Source organism: Epargyreus clarus, unplaced genomic scaffold (assembly GCF_041222505.1).
Source record: "Epargyreus clarus isolate Ecla_fem2 unplaced genomic scaffold, WU_Ecla_fem_2.2 ptg000034l, whole genome shotgun sequence".
Classification (NCBI taxonomy): domain Eukaryota; kingdom Metazoa; phylum Arthropoda; class Insecta; order Lepidoptera; family Hesperiidae; genus Epargyreus; species Epargyreus clarus.
The window spans coordinates 15,246,735-15,269,539 of record NW_027332239.1 but is presented as its reverse complement, the minus strand read 5'-3'; the positions used below and the strand labels follow the sequence as shown (position 1 = coordinate 15,269,539).

The 22,805-nt window shown below is 35.5% G+C and overlaps 1 protein-coding gene across 2 annotated transcripts in view; it reads right to left on the bottom strand.

Annotated features, from left to right (window-relative positions):
- The window catches only part of mgl (low-density lipoprotein receptor-related protein megalin), a 224,568-nt gene that overhangs the window by 41,352 nt on the left and 160,411 nt on the right, over nucleotides 1-22,805 (bottom strand). For both annotated transcript variants that reach the window (XM_073091679.1, XM_073091681.1), the window contains one exon: nucleotides 5,694-5,813. In XM_073091679.1, the coding sequence (XP_072947780.1) occupies nucleotides 5,694-5,813 (120 nt within the window). The remainder of the gene's footprint in view (nucleotides 1-5,693; nucleotides 5,814-22,805) is intronic.

The following is a 22,805-nucleotide window of genomic DNA, read 5'->3' as shown; positions in this document are numbered from 1 at the left end:
GTAAATTCAATATATACCTACTATTTTATAAGAAACACAAAAGTCTTTTATATCATTATCGGACGATTCGTTCAAGGTTCTTTCATTAATCTGTTTAAAGTCTACCAAAGATAACTAACGTCTAGATTCCACATTGAGCAAATGAGACACGAAAAAGAGTTCATTTTGATGCGTCTAGCGTCAGACGACCTCTTGTAGGCACACCTTACCTTGTTCAAATGGGTCTACAGTTCATATAGACCAACAGAAAAGCAACAAGCAAACGAGTAGCATAAAAACAAAAGAGGCATGTAGGCTGTTACTTTAAATCGTGGTTCAAAGTCAGACGCTCCATCTTCACAGTTAAGGTGTCTTAGACCAGCATACAAAACGAGAAAACGATAAACCCTCTAAATATTCAAAACACAAAGCAGGAATCAATCATGAAACGAAAGTTTCTCGGCCGCCTGCAGCCAGCTCCAGCCATCAATCAGGGAAACATAACGGGGAATCAGAACTTGTATTGGTTTTTTCAATGACTAGCGTAAAATTCGTAATTCGTGTAGTGAATTTGTAACTCTAGTAATTCTATGGACAACGATAACAGGATAAGAAACTAACTAGAAATCCATCCATAATTTAGTATCTTTGAGAACTCTTCATATAAGTCTCACTATCGGCATACCACATTTTGCAGAAGGTGCTGGAAAACATACTAAAATTCAAGATGATGCGGGGAAACAAATGAAGTTATTTTAAGGCTTGCGAAGGTAAAGTATGGTGTGTGACTGAAGGCCTGCTAGTAACCAAGATTGAGCACCGCTGATCTGAGCCTCAAATTGAATTCTCGCGTGGCCGCTCATTCAATTGGATTCAGCCGGGTGTTGTTTAATCGCGAATTGCGTTAAACTGATGGATTCCGCGTTCATATGCCACTTGCCAGTTTATACTATTAACTTAACAGAAAAAAATATTAACTGTAAAATACTACAGCTGTTCTATACAATAGTTTAATATACGGATATATTGATTGCGTTTAATATTGCACTTCAAATAAAGCTTTAAAACATAGTTACAATAGATACTATATTAAACCTCGTTATGTTTTAGCGACGTGTTTTATTTAAGTCATCATGTGGAACATGCGATTATCTTTACGTACCAAACATTAATTTCAAAACTTATAACCATTTTCGATTAGTAATGAAATTAATAGCCACGAGGCATTAACAACATGTAAAAGTAGAAGACCAATCGGATAGCAATAAGTAAATCAAACCGTTTGAAGTATCTCCATTCAAACTAAGTCGAACAAATAAACGGATTCATATCGTGAATAAGACTTCAGTGGACCCAAATATTTCAGAGAGATCATTTTTCCAATTCAGTATTTCTGAGGATTCATTTAGTTCAAAGCGATGATGCTATTGACCTGATTTCAATGTTGACCTCAATATCCCGATGATCAGGAGTTCATAAACACATATTAGACACAGAATAGACTTTTTGGATACTTGGATGTGTTGCTACTTAGGATTAATAGTAAGGACACATAATTATTGTAATGTTATTTTATCTTTTCCATTGAGTAATATGGATGACGTCTCATCGTGTCTCCATAGATGGTATTTTAATGAATGGCACGGATCTCTCCTTATAACTGCAGGAAGCAAGGAGTGCGTACCACGGTGCTTCAATGAGGATCGGCTAATAACTGCACTTGTACTACTACTAACTGGAACTGACGACTTAACATGGTATGTAGCATGAAAGTGCGCGTAAACTCTAGCCATCCATCTAACCACTTACCATACGTAACGCTGCTTGACTGTAAATCGGTTACGGTGTACACAAGCCGCTGCTGTACCCGCGTCATGTCCCAGCAGGATTGCAGAGCATATAACCGGCATTGTGATTGAGTACGTTCGGTGCTGTGATTGATTTGTCGCGAACAATTGTCAGAGGTGCGACGAAATTGAGCCCTCATGCCGCGTGAGTTAGGGGTGCCAGTGATTAGTTGTACATAACACTTTGCAGATGCAGTAAAAATATATATCTACTTATTAAAGAAAAAAGGTTTTTTTTACAGAAAATACGTAGATGTTGGACCTCTATTAATGTTAACCCACGTTTGTCCTCTATCCAGGTCTGCACGACGAATTTTATGCAGAAAGTAAGGGAGTCCTGGAGTATGTACGTTCCATGAGTTTGAATTTGTAAGAATATTTCTATAATATTTAAACAAATCGAGGACACTACGCCGTTTGAGAAAATACTTGAAAGGCCAAATCATTAGAATGGTGCAATAATTCCCTGTAAGTAGTTTTATGAAACTGTGTCAGCCCTACAGCTTGAATGGAGAACGTGACGTCCGTGACGAAATGTCCACTTGTGTTACAATGCTGGAGTGGAAAATCGACGAGAGGCGGGGAAAGGCGCGACGACGAAATGTACGTGTGAAAAAAATATTTTTTCGTATTAATGGCTAAGACACAACTATAAATAAAACTATACTATATATTTTGAACGTGTTAATGTTTAAATAAATGTTTGTATGAAATAGAGGTCACAAAAGGTAGGTTAGGTTAGGTTAGGATAGGTTCCTTAAAGTACATAGTGCATGTGAGTTTCCTTTGGCATTGCAGTTACTGTTAAATAGATTCAATTTACACTATATAGATGCTGTTTAGGTACGCACACATAAGATTTTGGAAATAATATAAACAAATAATTGAACTATACAATAAGTCTATGTAATTGAAATGTCTATATTTATTTCATAACAAACAAAAATTATCCAAAGCCATATGCTTATTCACAAGATTTTAGAAAACTTTTTTACGATGTTCATGAAACAGCTTTATTTTAAAGTATTTCAGAGAAAGTTACATAAACTATATTAAAGTTGGAAATATCTAGATCTCCTGTGTAAAAAAATGAGTCGCGAGTTGAGCCGCGGAAACTCGTTAGACAATACGACCAGGTGCCAACTAGTGCGCTGTAGGAGCGCAGTCGTATATCACAGTAAAAACAAAGGCCAAGATTTGAATGAACGGAGCCATTCATCACTCCTACAACTGCAGATTATTCACTAGCTCTGCTTCATTCCTATTTCAAACGGATTTCAAGTTAGCGACGTACCTATTTCATGATGAGACTTAGTCTACGCTCGCGAGTGCAGTTTGCCAATCTTCAAATTGATTGCGATATCTTAATGTCATTCTAAATTAAGCTATTAGCATTTTCGATCGGCATAGTTGAATTTTCTGGTAAAAAGGCCTTTGAGATTCAGTCCACGACGATACACTGCTACAGACGATGCTAAATATAAATATGTTTGGTGTTTGAAAGTTTAACTACTTACCTACATGTGTTTACGAAATAAACAGTAATACGTATCAGAACCAAGAGCATTTATTTAATTGATATTTAAACATATTTTTGCAGCAATCCACTTATATTGGTCCAATGGGATTGCATATCGTCCCCAATTACGCGGCGTAAATGAATATTTAACGTCGTTTCAATATCAGCCGCATTATACTTTTAACGAGCCATCCCGGTAACGAGGTGTCGAACGTCTCGTGTTTACAACATAACCGGCAAAAAATAAGAGAATAATAATTGGGAATCACTTTTATTTCATATTTCACCTAACGAATCGTGAATTAATTTTCTTTTTATTTAAACGGTTATTCAATACGGAAACGAAAGCTGATTAATTCATGAATGTAATAAATTAAACCATTTTTCTGATAATTATGAATAAGATTATGAATCGGTAATATCAGAAATAATTATTCAACATATTAGATTACGAAATTGCTCTTTGTGAACAAGTTACTATGAAGATTACAACATTACCATACAACAACAATTGTCAAAAATCATCTCAGAATATTAATATAGTTTTAAGTACATTTTATGGTAAATTTGATATGATTTCATTTGGAATATACTTTGTCTAACTTCAAATGTCTTAAAACACTGGAGGGGTTTGGTATCTAACTAGATACACACACTAGACATAACAGAACCTTTTTACCACCACCTTTAGATACTTTGTTTGTATATGTTTTTAGTAGCAAACAGATATGCAGTCCACGTGGTGGTTTGTATCACCTGCAACGGACATTAGCAACTCTTGATCAGACTTAGAAGCTTTTTTGAAGCTGATCACGAATATGGCCTTCAAGAAAACTGAGTTGTCCGCCTCATGTAAGTTAGCCGTCATGTTACACAATGTTATGTGTGCGACAGTGCGACACAGTAATACACATGAAAGAGTACTGCTTCTGAAGCTGCTATTATATTCATAAGGCGCGGATACAAATCGCATGTGACACACTTCGGCTCACACGCCGGCTATTTGAATAAGGAATGGCTGCAAGGATGCTTGTGGGTATCTGAGGTAATGTCCTGGAATATTCATGCTTCCTTTGCCGGTCTGAGACAGTCATATCTATTGTAATTTCAAAATCCTTTTAGTATATAAAATAGTTCACTAACATACTTTTGGTACTGGGCTGAGGGCAAGTATTACGTTAATATTAGGAAAGGTGAGTAACATTACTTAGACAAAAGAGTAAACGTCGAAAGGATCGAACCAATTTTGAGTGGCGCCATCTCGGAAAAGTAATATCTAAACCCAAAACAATGATCCCTTCGTTGGTGTTGTGACTTTTTCACTATACATATAGGTGTCTTCAATTACCAACTTTTTAGCAGAATGGCTGTGGAGGCGATTTGTATAAGATTGAAATAATATAATATTATCAAACGTATTTTTGTAATATTCCTTTCGTAAATAAATAACTTTGGTATCAAACAACAGTATTTTCATTACCTAAAACATTTCCACGGCGTCTCCCCGGTGTAAGCCGATACAGAACCAGTAAAACGAGACGCGGTTATAAATATTCATTAAATTTGTAATTTGGCTTATACCAGCTTCGAGCATAACGAATAGCACGAGGCTTCACTCAAAGATGCTAATGTTAGAATTAATTAACGCATATTGAGTCGGGGGCTTAGCAGCCGAATGGAAATTCCCGCTGAACTACCAAAGGCCTTTCAGGTGCATCCAGTGTATGAATCCGTAGAAACGGAACCTTAATTAATACAAACCTTTGGGTAAGATGCGGATATGTTTACGGTTTGAAGTTGCAGCGTAGCAACGGTAGGGTACTTGTAACCTGACTTGTATACAGATGGTAGAACTAATCAAGCTAGCATGTTTGATTGCTGCCATAATATTGCAAAGCCAGAAACGGATTCCAGGTAATTACAAACTCTGCGAACATGTTCAATTGTTCATGTGACGTATACTTTAATACGCCTGAGATCTTGGAAACGAGCACCTACTTTTACTTTGTCCTGGAGTATGAATCTCGGGCACGTACTATCACATATGATATTTGTCAGTTATTTACACGTTACAAATTATACCACTTGCTTTAATAGCGAAAGAGAAAAAAATGAAGAAACAATTCTCCATTCTACTTATGCATAGTGTGTAACGTTTACTAATTGCAGCCATTGTCGATAATAGATGGTAGTTGAGCAGCATGACTATGGGCTCTGCCTTTCATATTATGAAAGGAGTGCCAAGTCTATCAGTTGGACTTGATAATACTAAAATCGTTTATAAGAGGTAAAATGAACGAGGGAGGATAACTCATAAAGTGTATAATTGTATAAGTGATGATACTCACGACATGATTGCAGTTCATCTTCGCCCTTCTCGCAGTCCTTCTGGTAGTTGCACACCCACAGCGCCGGGATGCACTTGCCCTCGCTGCACTTGAACATGCCGCTCGGACATATTGTGTCGCCTGCAACAATAGCCACGGTTATTATTACCTTTCTACTCATATTAGGCTAATAGCATTCAAATATCATATAAATACATGTAATAAAGGCATGCATCATTACTAACTTTAAGAATCTAAAGACTATATATTGTTCGAAAGCGAGAAAAAATCGAAACCCTTTTTCGGCATATCGATACTTTAATTCGCAAATCAGCCAACTCCACTTTTTGTCAAAATGTTTTTTTTTTTATTTATTTAGATAGTAAATGGCGTTGAACGAAATCAAAATTAATAAAAAAAAATCATTTTGACAAAAAGTGGAGTTGGCTGATTTGCGAATTAAGGTATCGATATATGGGATGTTAATGGCATAATTGAAGTTTAGATATATGAAGAAGAAATGCACAAAGCTACATTTTTTTACAAATACATTTCATATGTGTAACAAATATATTAAATAAAAACTTTATTTACGGTAATACTATCAATATAAGACACATAATATGTCGCGTGTCAGGATAATAGGCAAATGTCAATAACATCAAAAGTGAACTTCCGTTAATTTTATATATTACGTATTTTCAATAATCTGAGTTTCAATTTTTATGAAATTAAAAATGAAAAGCAATCCATTGGAATTGAAATTTATGAAGTATGTAGTCTCTTATTTATTAACGTTCAATTTCGGTCAAATTATGACCACTGTGCGGGCGACTCCACATTGCCCCTCGTATATACGTATTGTTATGTAATGCGCTTGATTCTTTGTGTTCCCGTCAAAACGTTACCACGACATGACAGGCCAACGCGCTTGTTCATAAAATTGAAATAATTTAAGGCAGGGAATTTAATTTGTTCCCGCGGAGCTGGCGACGACTAACAAGCAAAGTTGAGCCTTTGTTTACGTGGAATTCGATTATGGAGCATATTGAGTCACCACAGACCATAACATAATAATTATGTAGAATTGACTCCACAATTTAAACGTAAAACCGATGTCGATGATGACATGTAATGTAATCCATAAGAATAGCTTGTTTTACAACTTTTGGTACGTTATAACATAATATAATAAAGAAATCACTACGTGTTACATTTTGTATAGTATCTCGTTAGAATATTTGTTGCTTAGTTCAAAAACAATTGACACTTACTAAGAACACAATCGTTATTTGCTAGATACCAAGACAACGTTAACCCATTTGTTTGACAGCGTTAATTTAATCTCTAAATCCATTTTTGCAGGAGAAATCCACGTTTGGACAAAAGTTCCAGTCGGTTCCAAATATTGTCCAGTGAATCAAATTATTGTTTAGGTACTGTGGGGACCGCTCGCAATATAATAAGACTTGTGCCTTTGCACAAGTTAAAGGCGCATATATTACATCTTGACACCATATCTAATTTATATTTGCTCTATATCAAGCCAGAATTAGGTACCTGCTTATTTAATTAAATCGGTGGCCTTGAGGAATTTAAGGGAGGTTTAAAATATGGATATTGCTAAAATATAAGGTGTTACCACAATATGATTAGTTATTTGGGAAAATTTATTTTTGGATGACTTAAAACGTAAAACGAAATAGTCTTTACTTAAAAACTTTAAATTTTGTTTTCTTGTTTCTTATGGAACAAGTACAAAAAGTGCAACTAAGTAGTTTTGCGTTTATATTCCAACATTTAAATGTTCAAGCGAAAAATTCATTTAGGGTTCCGTGGTCGCAAACAACACGCGCACCGGAAGTCGTCCATCTCGTTATCTCAACCCTATCCGCTGAAAGGCGCCACTAAATTACACCCTGCACCCTTCGTGATCTGATATTTACGATTTTCTCCAAAACTGCCTACGATCGCTTTTTATTTGGCTTCTATTTACTTTTCATTGGGTTTTAATGGATGCGATACTTGGTTTTATTCGGTACGTTTATTTTTGTATTTGAGCGGACAATTCGACCATTTCAGAAGTCGCCATACATACACAATCGCGCTTCTCCAAAGAGAATTGATGATGATGAAAGTGGGGGTTGGTGGCCAATCGGTGGGATGCTTTCAAACCACCAGTAAAGCGTCTCACAAAGTCTAACGGCTTAATGTTCCTTCCGATGCATGGAAGCGCATGAAAATTCTATCAACACCCGACCACGGTCAGCGTTGCGATTACAAAATACAAGTTTGATTATGCGCGCTTCACATTGTACATACTGACAGCAATCCGACAATACTATTAGCGACGCACAGTAACACCGAGGGCAACCGCAAACCACGCGCTAATTATTTCATTAATGGAACAAATTAATGTATGACCACATTGTTTTGAGTTTCAGCGCCATCTACTGACATCAATGCTTTGGACCTAATCTCAATTTCCTTACATATATTTATTACAATACACAGATTTTGTGAAAATTTATTCAGACGTTAAACTGTGAGTTGGAACTTAATGAACTTAACTTAATAATTTGAAATGCAGAAGGTGTTATTAACAACAACATAACAGGCGGTATTAATACGCATAAATAAAATAACCAAAAACGAATATTTCGCATTGTATAGCTTGTTATAGTCCGTGTAAAACTGCTAGTCCGCTCTGAATATAGAAATGAATCGCGTCGCCACAGCAAATTGTATGACTACACCTGCATGAAACAACTTCAGATCGGACTAGCAGTTTGGCGCGGACTATACGTAAAATGTACTTTTTACAATTCTGAGATCTAAAGATCTAATGAAATCCCACTTAAATTCTTCATACCTCAAATTTTCCCCAATAAAAAATATGTCATTTTACTTCTTTGACTTTAATTAGTATCCATTCAGGCGTATAGGTGTGATTATACCCGCCACAAACTTTCACATAATCAGTATGAGTAAGAAGTGAGATTAATGAAATATTACAGGCCGGTGCGATTTCAGACACTTCAGCCCGACACGAATTTATCGGCCGAGTGATTTTTGTGCCAAATTTCATTAGTTTATGTTGCATACTGCTAGTAATAACTCTACAATTTGCGAAACAATGCTTAATAATGCCGTATTTTTATTTACTGAAAAGTACTGGCGATGTATATACTCAAAAGATTTAGGAGTTTCGTTACGCAGTCGTCGTCGTTTCGTTACGCATTATTTACCAAGCACCTATATGTTTTCGAAAAAATGTATGAAATAGAAATTAAAATATTTAACATTAAAAGTACTAGTAAGTATAACTGTAACATTTATTGTTTCAAAGGTGTGAAAAGTCTACCAAACAGTATTTATTTACCAGCTTGGTCAGCTTAGTGGTCAATGACATAAACCCCTATAGCATAAAGGGTCGACAAGCATGAATCATTTATCCTCAAAAACATTTACTTAAAATTGCGTTAACTAAAACGTTTAAGTTAATGTTAACCGGCAGAGCAACATAAATAATTTTAAACGGGCGAATTAAGTCCCGAGATAACAGGCTGGTTTCCCGCCAGATAAATAACATAATTATATCTAAGGCTCCGTGCACACTGACAATATGCAAAGCAAAAAATGCTCGATATAATAATTAAAAGCTAATTTGTTTGCAATTGGGTTCTGGTAACTCTGTAATACTTGCGTAGACTGACACAATGACTATTATAAAACACAGAGTTAAACAGACGTGTATAGAAAAATCCATATTTTAAATCAAGATGAGATACACCAAAACATAGTAATGCAAAGAAATAAAAAGAAAATGCAAGGACAGTCATAAAAGCAACCTTAACAAACAAGGATAACGTAAACTGAAACAAACCATAACAAAGCAAGGTAGCGAAGCAAGCAGCGGCTATAAGTTGGCGATCGCGTGACGCCGCCAATCCGGGCGGATGCGTTCCTGAATAAAAGATGGCGGACGTTAACGACGCGGGAAAATAGCGGCACTGACGGAATACTGACCATGTGCAGCTTTCAGTTTAAAACATACTTAGAAGCTTGAAAATTACATTATGAAAACTTATGACGAATTGAGGAGAAATCCAAATATGTTAGTCACCAAAAATGTGATCATGTGATGCTACTGAAACAATAAAGACTGACTCTAAGGTCTCAACAATTTAGCTGCGCAATAGATTTGAAGGGCCTCCAAAAGAAACAATGTATGTAATTGGTACTAGTTTTGCACGTGGAATAGATAAAATAGTAATGTTTATGTATATGTTAAAAGATGAATTAATTGCGAGTGGTAAGACGAGTTGTGTTAAAACTAGTCTCGTAAAAGTTAACATAAACAATATAAGTACACAAATTGTGATAAATACGCGTCAAAATTGTCCGAGATTTGCGGAAACACCCACAAGGTACACGTGCCCCGACACACAACAAACTTGACGACTAGTAATATGATACCTACGGAAGCTTCGATAATCCTTGGAAGAAAGGAAATATTGCTGATAATGATATCAGAAATGCGTGGGCGTGAAAAATGTGACAAAAATAAATAAAGGAAACGTTCCACGATGGGTATAAAATTCCAAATCAATAAATTATAAATAAGTAGAAAATAAATTGGCAATTATACGAGACAGATTGAATATTTACAATAGCGAAAAAGACTCAAGTTGGTTTACGAAGTATTATTTGGATTTATATATTTGGAGACCTTTTTATAATGAAAAACTAGAGCGTAGGCAGACCAGGCCCGAGGTAATACGATTCCTGATTTCTTCTGAAGTGGTATCTACATATATAATATTTACATTTAATATTTACTTATTGAATTTTTATTTCAGTTTGATTCTACCTTTTGAAATATTTTTTCAATTACATCTTTTAACGAATTCCATCATATTAGATTCATAGTCATAGATCGCGCGAATGAAGCGCGCATAGCCCCGCTAGCTGTGTTGATTGAAAACAATCAATAAAGTTAAGCAGCGTCGGGCGCGGTCGGGAGTTGGATGGGTGACCGCTAGTGGCAAAAATTTCATGCGCGTTTCCGTGCTTCGGAGGGCACGTTAAGCCGTCGGTCCCGGTTGTTGTCGATAGATGGCAGTCGTTAAACCTTGTCGGAGGCCTTTCGGGCGGTTTGAAAACATCCGACAAACGGGTTGGCCACTAACCTGTCTCCACCAATCCGCATTGGAGCAGCGTGGTGGAGTATGCTCCAGGCCTTCTCCACTTGTGAGGAGAGACCCGTGCTCAGTAGTGGGCCATAAATGGGTTGCAGGCAGGCAGTCATAGATCATAGTTATTTCATTTCGTGTTTACGACAGGCAGACATCAAATTTTATTGTCATTCGTATCGTTTCTCGTTTAGCGCAGATAAAATGTGTCTTGGAAGAGTCGTCCCTTCTTGTTTTACGAGCCATAACAATGACGTGTTAACAGCCAAATGTATTACTTCTAGACTCCAGACCTCAGGCGAGAGCTGGTTGCACTAAGGACGAGTAACTATAGCAATACGATATTCTTAAAGTGCTAATATTTAGGAGCGGACATAGCAAACTATGTTAAAGGTCTTTTTGCTGCTAGTGATGTAACTAATTGTCTTCTAAATTATTTAAAATATTTCATCTTGATACAAGCACAGCTACAAATATATTTTAATGTAGAAGTAGGTGTGGTGTTACTGGCGCAGTAGTTGAACCAACGTCAGTTCAACTCAGTTCTGATTATTATGACAATTTGAAACTGACACATTTACTGTTTTCTAAATCGTGGTGAGACAAAACGGTGAGCTCGTAAATATAGAATATGCCTTGACATTTACGTGACCAAAATATCGTTGTGTTAATTTTGCGAGACAAAGTTATTCTCTTTCTTAGTAAGAATTTCATTAAGTTGTCGAGGAGATAATCGGGAAAAATGGATATTGGACATTATTGGAGATGTACATCTTTGTACTATTAACATTTTTATCGTTGGACCAATAACTTACAATCGCAGAATATAACGCTTTAGTATGTTAAAGAATAGCTTTGGATGACTTACATGTATGTCTGTTTATGTATCCATTCAAGATTTAATATAAAAGTCATCGTTTAAAACTTCATATTTCTCAATTTATAGCGCTGATGACTATATTTTTATTGTGATAATATTTATAAATCTGATATTAATCGAAAGAATCTTCGTCATAATGAGCCATTTAATGTCAGTAAGTTTCCAAACAAAATCCTTGAATTTAATTCGAATTGCATGGAACAACAAATTAGAAAAATCCGTTTATAGTACCTAAATTCAATGAATGATAGATACCAGTGAAAACAAATAAATTACTGACATTATTTGCAGTTTCTTTTAAAAATGCAAGAGAACATGCAACGTATCCAATATCCATGCAGACCTATTTCCAATTAAGAACAAACAACAAATAGTGTTGTGTACAGTGAAGAGATGGGAAGCAACGGAGTACTGTGTAACTGGAGCCTGCAGCCCGGATAATGGATGCGGGGAAAGGATTGCAGTGAGAATTTGTTTCGCTTCGTTATACGGAGAAATTAAAAAAAAAAACTAAATTTTGCAGGTACAACGGGTTTGATGCTAGCAACGGTTGACAATATTTTTTTATCATTTATCATACTCGTACTTTTATAAAGTGGTGATTCTTTGATGCCAGATAATATGCCAGTGTGACACTCATAGCTTCAATGTAGGAAACCAATATCGAGGATGCCACGAACAAAACCCATAATTAAAAAACCTGGTCTTTCATCGAGTAATGAATCAGCAAGACAAATAACAAATAAAGGAGTAAGAGAAAAGTGAGTTTCCTGTAACAGCATTTTAAACAGGTTCAGCAAGATTGCATCTGTCTAACACAATTCTCGACTTTTATTTTAGTTCCAGCAGAGTGTCGGGTGGCTACGTGGCCAGATACAAACGTAATATTCATTTCATGAAAGGCGCGGACCTAACCGCATAAAACTCGTTATTCCGTAAGGGTGATCACACACCAGACAATTATTTTGTTGCGTTATTAAAATGTTTAAATGTAGAAATGTTTTACACAGCGTGGTTTAAGAAAAAAATCCCTCTTGAAATAATTAAGTGAGAGAACATTTTAAAGGAAAACTAGGGCAAGTTAAGGCTGCAACATTTAGTGCAATAATTTATTGCACTACAAATGTGTGTGGCGTGCGGCCTGCCTAACGACTGGCCTGCTTTGCTCGTCGTTTTCATTGTTGCTGATACAATTCTCAACTTTATGACCACTTCAGTAAGGTTAGTACGCTTTAAAGTAACGGTTTACTGCTCAATGTGCCGAGTGTGCGGTCGGAACTATGTTTTAAATATCTTATTATCGTATGAGTTTTCCACAAAGGATATTAAAGTGGTGAAAGAGGAAGGAAATTAAATAAAAGCGTATTTTGAAATTGTTTCGTCGTTTTTAGTTTTAATTCTAGGTTGAGTTGTATGTACAGAGTTTTTGTTATATGATAAACTGTCTATTTTTACTATAGGAATTTACATGATGCTAAGAAACTCAAACAAGTGCAACTTATGCAACAATACAACGTTCTTTCAGGCGTTATTTCTTTTTTGAATTGAGAGTGTATACTAGAATTTGTACTCGATCTATTGCGAAGCTATGAGAAAATGTGATCAGTGCAGCATTTCAGTACATGGTTTATGTTATACGAGCAAGTAGATAGCGATGCACTTAAGAGATGAGATGTTATATTGGGGAGCATTTCCCGCGGGACCAGGCATCTCCGTGAACTCGGCGGATGGATATTTGACAGATGTCAAACATAAGTTATGTATATGTGAAGACACAAGCATTTGCGTAGGAAGTATTGATTGGTTGCAACCTTTTTCACGTCCCACCTGTCTGCCTGTGCACTCAAATACACCCTGTTCTTTTAATCGACGATGTTGCTGGAATTTTAATTAGTGGAGAAAGATATGATTATTTATCCAAAAGCCAGAAGAATTCACTCTAGTGCTACATCCTTGATAAATAAGTGACAAGTGCGTGTCGAACAAGGGAGTGAAAGCTTTCCTACTCGGGAAGATAATTCATTTTGTCAAAAGCAAAAATGCCTTTGTAATTTATAGTTCATTTTTTTATAATTTTCTATGCTATAATTAAAATTTGAGAAGAACAGGCACTTTTAATGAATTTATAATCATTTATCTGTTAACACAATACAACCATACAAACTTAATACCCATGGCCTCTTGCTCTTCCTTGTTCCTGTAATTGTGCCCAAGTCTTCTAGTATAACGAAATTATACGGAGACTAACATCAAAAAAGTCTGCTATTAAATATACCTATATATGAAGATTAGTCTATTTATCAACAAACTTATCATGCTTAGAGTGGCACTGTTCGTCGTTGCAGAGTAAGACGTAATCTTATTTCATAAATAAAATTAAAACTAAACAAATCAAACTTATAAAAGCTTTTAAATATAATCACGTTCCTTCGAAATTTCATGGTGAGTCGTTTAAAGAATTTTATGCAAAATTAAAAATTGAAAGCGAAACGTTGAGGAGACGAAATAGAAAAAGGTTTGAGAAAAGACGGTAAGCGTGGGAAAAGTTTCGTATATTCATGGTATTAAAACCTAATTATATTTGTAGATCTTATAGGTAGGTACAGACAACACGATTGGGAGATTTTCTATATATCTTTAATAATTCATTATATTAGTTATGTTACAAATATATTCAAATTATTTAATTATAGTATTATTTTAATTAATCATTTTGTGTTATTTTCATGTCTTGTTTTTATTTATAATAACTGCCAGGTACGATTGTATAAGTTAGCATAAAAAATAAAAAAGAACGCTCTTGAGGTTTGATTTGTATTTCGCGCTGAAATATTAAAGTTGTAAAGTGAATCAAGAAATAATTTTATTATATTCTAGTTTAATTCTATACACAAAAAGTTGCAATTTATTTAAAGAATGAATGATAATCCATATTTTCATTCCATGTGAGGCTCGATGCCTAACCGAGTATTATATTGAAATAGCCTTTGATAGAGTTCGCCCTGTGGTATCAAATTACCGCACTTAACCGCTCCGAGACAGAAAGCCCTCGGGCAACTCTGTGGGGGCTGTCTATTGTAGCTTTTAATGGATGGGATAATTAGCTGGCGAACTAACGCTGCAGTCGTGTTATATCTCACTTTTGGGCATCTCTCTTTACAAAAAGAATAATTCTGGAGATTCTATCGCCACGCTTCTCCAGTGATTGGCTTAGGATGATGTTTTGTGGAAAATTGATGTCGTTCCTGAGTTAAAATTATGTGTATGGGCTCTAAGTTCCTTACTAAACTGTTGCTGTTAAATTTTTTTTAACAAAAAATACAACCGACTTTTATGTCCAACTAGCAGAACCCGCGGCTTCGCCCGCGTAAAAAAATATGATATGACATACAAATAACTGTAATCGTAAATTTGTACCTTTAACAATATTAACGATAAAGTAGTATTTATATTTAATTAATAATAGCTTTTTTTTCGTCACTGTGTACCTAAATTGGTCAAGCTTTCTTCAGAAACATACACTAAAACTATAATTAGTGGACTGTAATGAAACTTTCTATTAAAATATAAGTTTCATGTAGGATACAATAATTATTATTTACTCTATGCCATAGGAACCGTCAATGTTATATGCGGCCTTACATACAGTGGTTCTTTCCAGGGTAGCTGGCTGGGCGGTTAGAGTTCCCATTCTTGCCGCGCGCAACTCCAGAAGTCCCCCTTTGGTCTCGTACGGCAGGCAGGGGATAATGTAGCCCTGTTCTAGCCCAAAATTGTAATCCAAGGTCTATGTGTCTACCACATAACCATCACTAATCCACGCATAACCACAACCATACCCCATGGCAGGACAAAATGTTGGCACGCAGTGTGTCCAAAGTAGTTGCGATGTACCTAATCAGTATACCAAAATTACGCATTATCATATATGAAATTTGCACCCGTCCACGTTGTCGTGTATTTGTCTAAATAGACGTTATCTGAAATTTCACGTTTCTAACTTCGATCCTAAAAGATTACCGTATACATATAAACCTTCTTTTACCTCCTTAATAAAATGTCAAAAACATTCCTATGTACATATGCCTCAATAAATATTTTTATCAGCAAATTTCACCACCAACGGTCGGCAACCCGACACCCACGGGTGGTGTGTGGCCCGCGACGTTTCCTTGTGGCCCGCGGGTCTGCGCGTTACTAATAATTGGCCAAGTGCAAGTCAAACCCGCACCTTGAGGATTCCGTACAACCAAATTTTTTTTCTTTTTAATTTCTAGTAACTAATATTGCAGCAGCCATTAAAGTACACATATTGTGAAAATTTGAACTGTCTACCTCTAACGGTTTAAAAGTTAGTTGGAAAAATATCAAATAGCAGTTTGTTGTATGGGGACCCCTTTTTGTTTTCAACTTTATTTATTTTAAGTATTTGTTGTTATAGAAGCCACCGTTATGCATCCTCCGTAAGTATTTCAAATGTCTGTCTATTACGGTTGCAGAGATAGAGCCCTGTGACACACGGACAAACGGACAGACAGCGAAGTCTTAGAATTTCGCCCTACACTAAACTTCTCTGCACTCTGTTCTTTTTCCAGACACGCCAAAGGAAGTAACTTCAATAACGGTTTTCAAAGAAACTTTCTTTACTTATAGTACCCTAATGGGGTTGATTGTTGAGTTGCTATAAATGCTGAAACAGATGTGTAAACAGAAATGCATACACCCTTTTATAGCCGTCTTAAGGGTTGATCTAAAAAAAACAGCGACTCAGATGCTTCATTGAGTCCAATGATAATTTTTCATAGTGGTTGCTTCCAAATTAACGGATTATAAAATAAAGTTCCAATCCCTATTTAACGACCTTAAGGGTTGATTTTCAAAAAATGCAAAAATAAATGATATATTATTTATAACCAGAAAGCAAAATCCAATTTTCATAGACTTTGCTTCATAATCAGCTTAGTTCTAAACAAACTTTCAACCCCTATATTACTTAGGGGTAGATTTTCCATAAATGGTGTTAAAAAAGTTCTATCATTCCCAACCAGAAAGCCAATTGCCAATTTTACAGTCCTTGCTTCCAAATTAACGGTTTTTAAAATAAAGTTTCATCCCCTATTAAACGTCCTTAAGGGCTAATTTTCCAAAAACGGTAAAATAGGTGTTCTATTATTTTCAATCAGAAAGCTGAATACCAATTTTCATAGACTTTGTTTAAAAATCTGCGGACTTCCCAACAAACTTTCTGCCCCTATTTTACTATCTTAAGGGTATATTTTCCATAAATGGTGTTAAAAAAGTTCTATTATTTCCAACAGGAAAGCCAAATGCGAGTTTTTATAGTCCTTACTTCCGAATTAACGGAGTTTGAAATAAAATTCCGACCCCCATTTAACGACCTTAAGGGATGATTTTCCAAAAACAATGTAATAGGTGTTTAATTATTTTCTATCGAAAACCGAATTACTGATTTTTATACAGTTTACATCAAAACAGGAGGACTTTCATACAAACTTACAACCCTTATTTTACCCTCTTAAGGGTAGATTTTCCATAAATGGTGTTAAAAAAGTTCTATTATTTCTAACAGGAAAGCCAAATGCAAGTTTTTATAGTCCTTGCTTCCGAATTAACGGAGTTTGAAATAAAATTCCAACCCCCATTTAACGATCTTAAGGGATGGTTTTCCAAAAACAATGAAATAGATGATTAATTATTTTCTATCGAAAACCCAAATACCGATTTTCATACAGTTTACATCGAAACTGGGGGACTTTCATACAAACTTGCAACCCTTATTTAACCCATATAAGGGTTGATTTTCCAAAAACGGTAGAATTAAAGTTTCATTATATCTAATAATTAAGGCAATGACAAACTTTCGCAGTACTGGCTTTTAAATTGGCAAATTTTAAAATAAGCTGTCAAGCCTTATTTTGCCAACTTAAGGGTTGATTTTCCAAAAACAATGAAATAGGTGTTTAATTATTTTCTACCAAAAAGCTAAATACAGATTTTCATAGAGATTAGAAGAAAACTGGGGGATTTTCATACAAACTTACAACCCTTATTTAACCCACATAAGGGTTGATTTTCCATAAACAGTAGAATTAAAGTTCCACTATATCTAACCAGTATTACAATGGCTAACTTTCATAGTGCTGGCTTTTTTTAAATTAACAAATTTTAAAATAAGCTGTCAACCCTTATTTTACCAACTTAAGGGTTGATTTTCCAAAAATTGTGAAATAGGTATTTAAGTATTTTTAATCGAAAACCCAAATACTGATTTTCATAGAGTTTACATCAAAACTGGGGGAATTCCATACAAACTTACAACCCTTATTTAACCCACATAGGGGTTGATTTTCCAAAAACGGTAGAACTAAAGTTCTTTTATATCTAACCAGTAAAGCAATGGCTAACTTTCATAGTGCTAGCTTCCAAAATGGCAAAATTTAAAATAAGCTGTCAACCCCTATTTAACCACCTTTAGGGTTGATTTTGAAAAAACCCTTAGATTAGATTTTTAGTACTTTAAATAAGAAAGCTAAATAGCAATTTTCATCCAGTTTGCTTTAAAACTGACGGACTTTCATACTAACTTTCAACCCCCATTTAACCCCCTTAACGATAGAATATCAAAAAATCCGTTCTTAGTGCGCATCTACATTATAGAATGAAGCTATATTTAAAATTTCATGATTCTAGCTTCAGTAGTTTAGTCAAAACCTTGATTAATACGTTTTGAACGTGAGTATCTTTTCGCTTTTATATATATAGATAATACCATATAATACCATATAAAACTCAATTATTCTCATCGGTTGAGGAGTTACATATTTTGTCTCCAGAACCCACTCTGATCCTCATCATATTTAAATGGGACCTTGTAGCAATTGTACACACACGAAATTAAAGGCATTAAAATAGGTTCATAAACGGCGAAGTTATGGCTGTTATATTTACATGGGTGGAGGAGTTCCCCTCATTTTCTCCAGAACCCATCGATAGATCCTAACCATATTTAAATGGGACCAACTTCCAGCTCGTCTCTATACAATAAAAAAAATATTAAAATCGGTCCACTAACGGCAGAGTAATTCATGTACATACATAAAAAAAAAGATACCAGCCGAATTGATAACCACCTCCTTTTTGAAGTCTGTTAATAATGAAATTAGCGGTCTTGACATGATGGTAATGACAATGGTGATGACAATGGACATCGAATATTAACTTAAAGTAGGATAAAATTCCTAGTTTAGGTCAATCATAGTATCGCTGATAACTTTGCGGACTAAATTGGGATGCCTCGTATATGCATATCTGTTACCACACCATTTAACTAGAATAGAACAGCGCAAAACAGTAGTTATTTAAGTCGAGCCGCGACGGAGTCTACCGCCTTCGTAGATTCACTACTCACAAGTTTATCGCATTAACCACTTTCCGTAACAGACCGACAAACAGTTTTGCCACTCCGTGCGACAAATCGTCCAAATGTCTGAACCAACACTACTTTGAACAAATAGCGCGGCCTCAGAGTACTTTATTATGAAATATCACCCCCAATCCCGCCAACCCTCCGGTATTAAGTGAAACAAAGTGAAAAAAGCACGCAAAGCGGGAATAATGTACCGGGGAAATAGGATAAGGCGGCGAGTTCAGTTTTTCTGTTATAAAACTATCGCAGGGAAATATTTGAAGGGCTTTGTGGAATGGCGCCCAACGTGGGAATACGTTTTTGCTAACGGTTTTGTTAGGCAAAATTGGTTTCGTTCGTATAGCGTATGGTGTCTATTTCTTTTTTATTGAGAAGTTTTTGACAGGATTCTGTCCAGAAAAGGATAGAGTAGCGTATCTTAATGAAAAGTTTTTTAAATCAGTTGTTTCGTCAAAATTAGTTCATGGATTTTCATAATTAGTCCGTAGAAAGACAAACAAATATATATTAATATCTCGAAGTCACACATATACACTTCAATTTTATATAATCTTATAGACTACGCATACAATATAGACAAGATAAATTTACAATCACAAACAGCGAAATATGAACCACGTCCTACAAATACGTCGTATGATTTTGAAATAAAATTTCGCGGAACGATGCAATATTGCCGTAGGCCTGCAGTGCGACTGCAATATCTCCAGATAGATGTGGGCTACGAGCGGCCTCGACTTATGATTCCGTTGCTCGTTGAACCAGCAACGCCTCGCTTTAGGGTTCAAAGGGCTGGCTTCAAAATTAAACGTACAGCGTTTTAGCGAGGTTTTGTAACAAATATTCATCGAATATTTTTCAATGAAATATTAATGAGATTTTCTTAAAACGTTTTAACGCGAAAGACCTTTAATTCTATGTCACCTGTCTCTGACTTTTCATTTAGACGTAAAATACTCGCAAATGAACTTTTTATTACCAGCTTGTGAAAAAAATCATTACTGCTTGTAATATGCTATAGATAATATATAAAGAAATAAAAGTGTTCGAATGTAATTTCAAATTAATTAGCGTTTACTGAATTCAATATGGAGATTTTCAAATCGTCAAACAATAAAAAACTACTTTAAAACTTATTTGACTGTCTGCACGCTAATCTCACAACTTCTGACAGATTTCAATAAAGACTATTACCAAAAGATTTTTAGGGCGAAAGATTCATAAGCTCCTTTCTATTCCTAATATCTCATTGCTTACTAAAACTTTAAAATTATACTCACTGAAATATATGATATTTTTCACTGGATCAAAGTAGTCTGTACTAGTTCTGTTGTGTTAAGTAAGATGTGAACAAGCAGAACATCCAGCGGAGTGGAGTCGCGAACAATCTCGTGCACATCGAAACAAATTGTCCTTTCGTCTCGTGAGAATTGTTTTTAAATTTCGTTACGAGAACTTGTGCGGCCTCCACAGACTAATGCTGGGTTAGAATAACCACGTACTTAAATAAAATCAAAGTGCTAGGACAATAGTGAAACCATGTTGTATGTGAGTCGGAACTAAGGTTTCGGAGTTTGGTGTAAGGCCCAAGACACTTTATATTGCGAAGTTAATTGTAAATTAGACATTCATGATTTGATAGCGAAGAAGAAGATTGTAAAGAAAATTAAATGTCTGAGCCTTCTATAATTGCACAACCCTGTATTTTTTAATGGAATCAAATTGTTGCTTGTGCCAATTGTAATATAATTTATATGAATTTGTTATTTATATAGAACTATTCTATTACATGTAAAAAAAACAATAATAACATGACCAATTTTCTTACGTTCAAATATCCATTCTATACATTATGGTATCTTTGGCGCAACCCGAATGATTGTGCAACTATACACATTTCCTCGAAGGTAGAGCGGGCGGCACTCGGATTCCCGCGAGGGGTTCCCGCGGGGGTTCCGACGGCAATAACTCCAGTTAGAAGCGCGACTTGCGACGTGCTGATCAGCAAACTGACAGTTTTACAATTTTCATTAGTATTGCGCTATACGTGAATGCATATTAAAATGTTTTTTATTATTGTATTTTTTTTAGATTTTGGCCTCACTGACTTGTGTTCTTTTTGTGAAAAATGTCTCTATAAGTAAATGGCATTTATTAGTACAAAAGCGATTCTTAAATATAAGAGGAAGAAGATATACTACCATGTTATTTATTTTAAAGACGTGATTTTCGTGGAAAGTTTCTCTTCCCAGTGAATGTTGCGTCAACATCAGCTTAGTTTTATCCGAGATAATCCCGGGTATAGATACTATAGAATTATAGATATTAAAGGAAATCTTGACAGTAGTTTGGGCAACAACCAAACAAGCGTTGCTCTACCGAGAACAATGAATTCGAACACACAAAATATGCGTTAACACGAAATATAATTAAATTAAATTTTCCATTTACTGAATAATATGATTCCCAAAATACTTCAAAGGCAAAGAAGCGCTAAAATTAAAGATTGTCAAAAACAGACACCAAAAACCGATCAAACAAGCCTAACGTAAGCTTTCTTGTAAAAGTTCGATACCTTCCCAAACTTGACGCACAACTTGAGCCCGCGGCGCTCAGCACCGACACCGTAAGGAAACCTAAATCAATAATTCTATCATACTTAAAATCCCCCAGTAAATAGTCTATCAAACTTAGCGCCGCTCCGAGCTTAAACTTTTTTAGCAGACATGTGAAACTTGGAGAGTTTAAAGAGATAACTTTGTCATCCATTTGAAAACTGTCTTGAAAAATTGCTTGCGTGCGTCGAATTTTTCTACCCAAGCATGACCGTCATTTTTTGACGAATCTAAAAATCGGAATATTTCATGAGAACGATGAAACGAAGGAATAAAGATTTGTGTCTGTAATGCCCTTGCAGTTTAGAAGCCGTTTTACAGCAGGAATTGGATTTGCTTACTGGACTGGTAGTTTTGACCTCACTTAATAGGAAGATAAAGCAGGTAATCGAGGGAATCCTAGCAAAATCAAGAGAATTCAGTTCCAATACAAACAAACATCATATGACTTACTCGCCTTATCCAGCATCCAAATCTAAACATATTATGTATATTCTTTGAAGCGTCAATCCCGAAAGTGGCTGTCAGAATTCTATTTTACATTGACAATTATTATATGACAAATTGATCATTCTGAAAGTTAAAAGAACATCATCATGCCGTGGAAGTCTTGCGGGAAAGTGACTCGTGTCTCAAATTTTTATGGCGAAGCATGACGACAGTTTTGTTGCACCTGCGACTTTAATATCTTTCGTGACTAAGCTGAAGTATCGGAAATTGACGTCCGTGCTGCGTGAACCGGCAGTGATTCAACTAAAATTTGAACGATTTATTTCTCTTCTTCAACGACTTATGTAGAAAATTCGTCTGCTTAATAGTTGCCAAAGTTTTGCCATTGGCTGTACAGAATGTCAACGCTATCCACTGTTCTTAGAAAGTTCAGGAAAAGAAGAAATATAAGGACAAAGGCATAGGAAAGTTCGATACGTTACGCATATAGGTTGAGTTTTGTGTCGTGATATAGAACGAACAAGACGTTTGTTATTTGTCAACGGA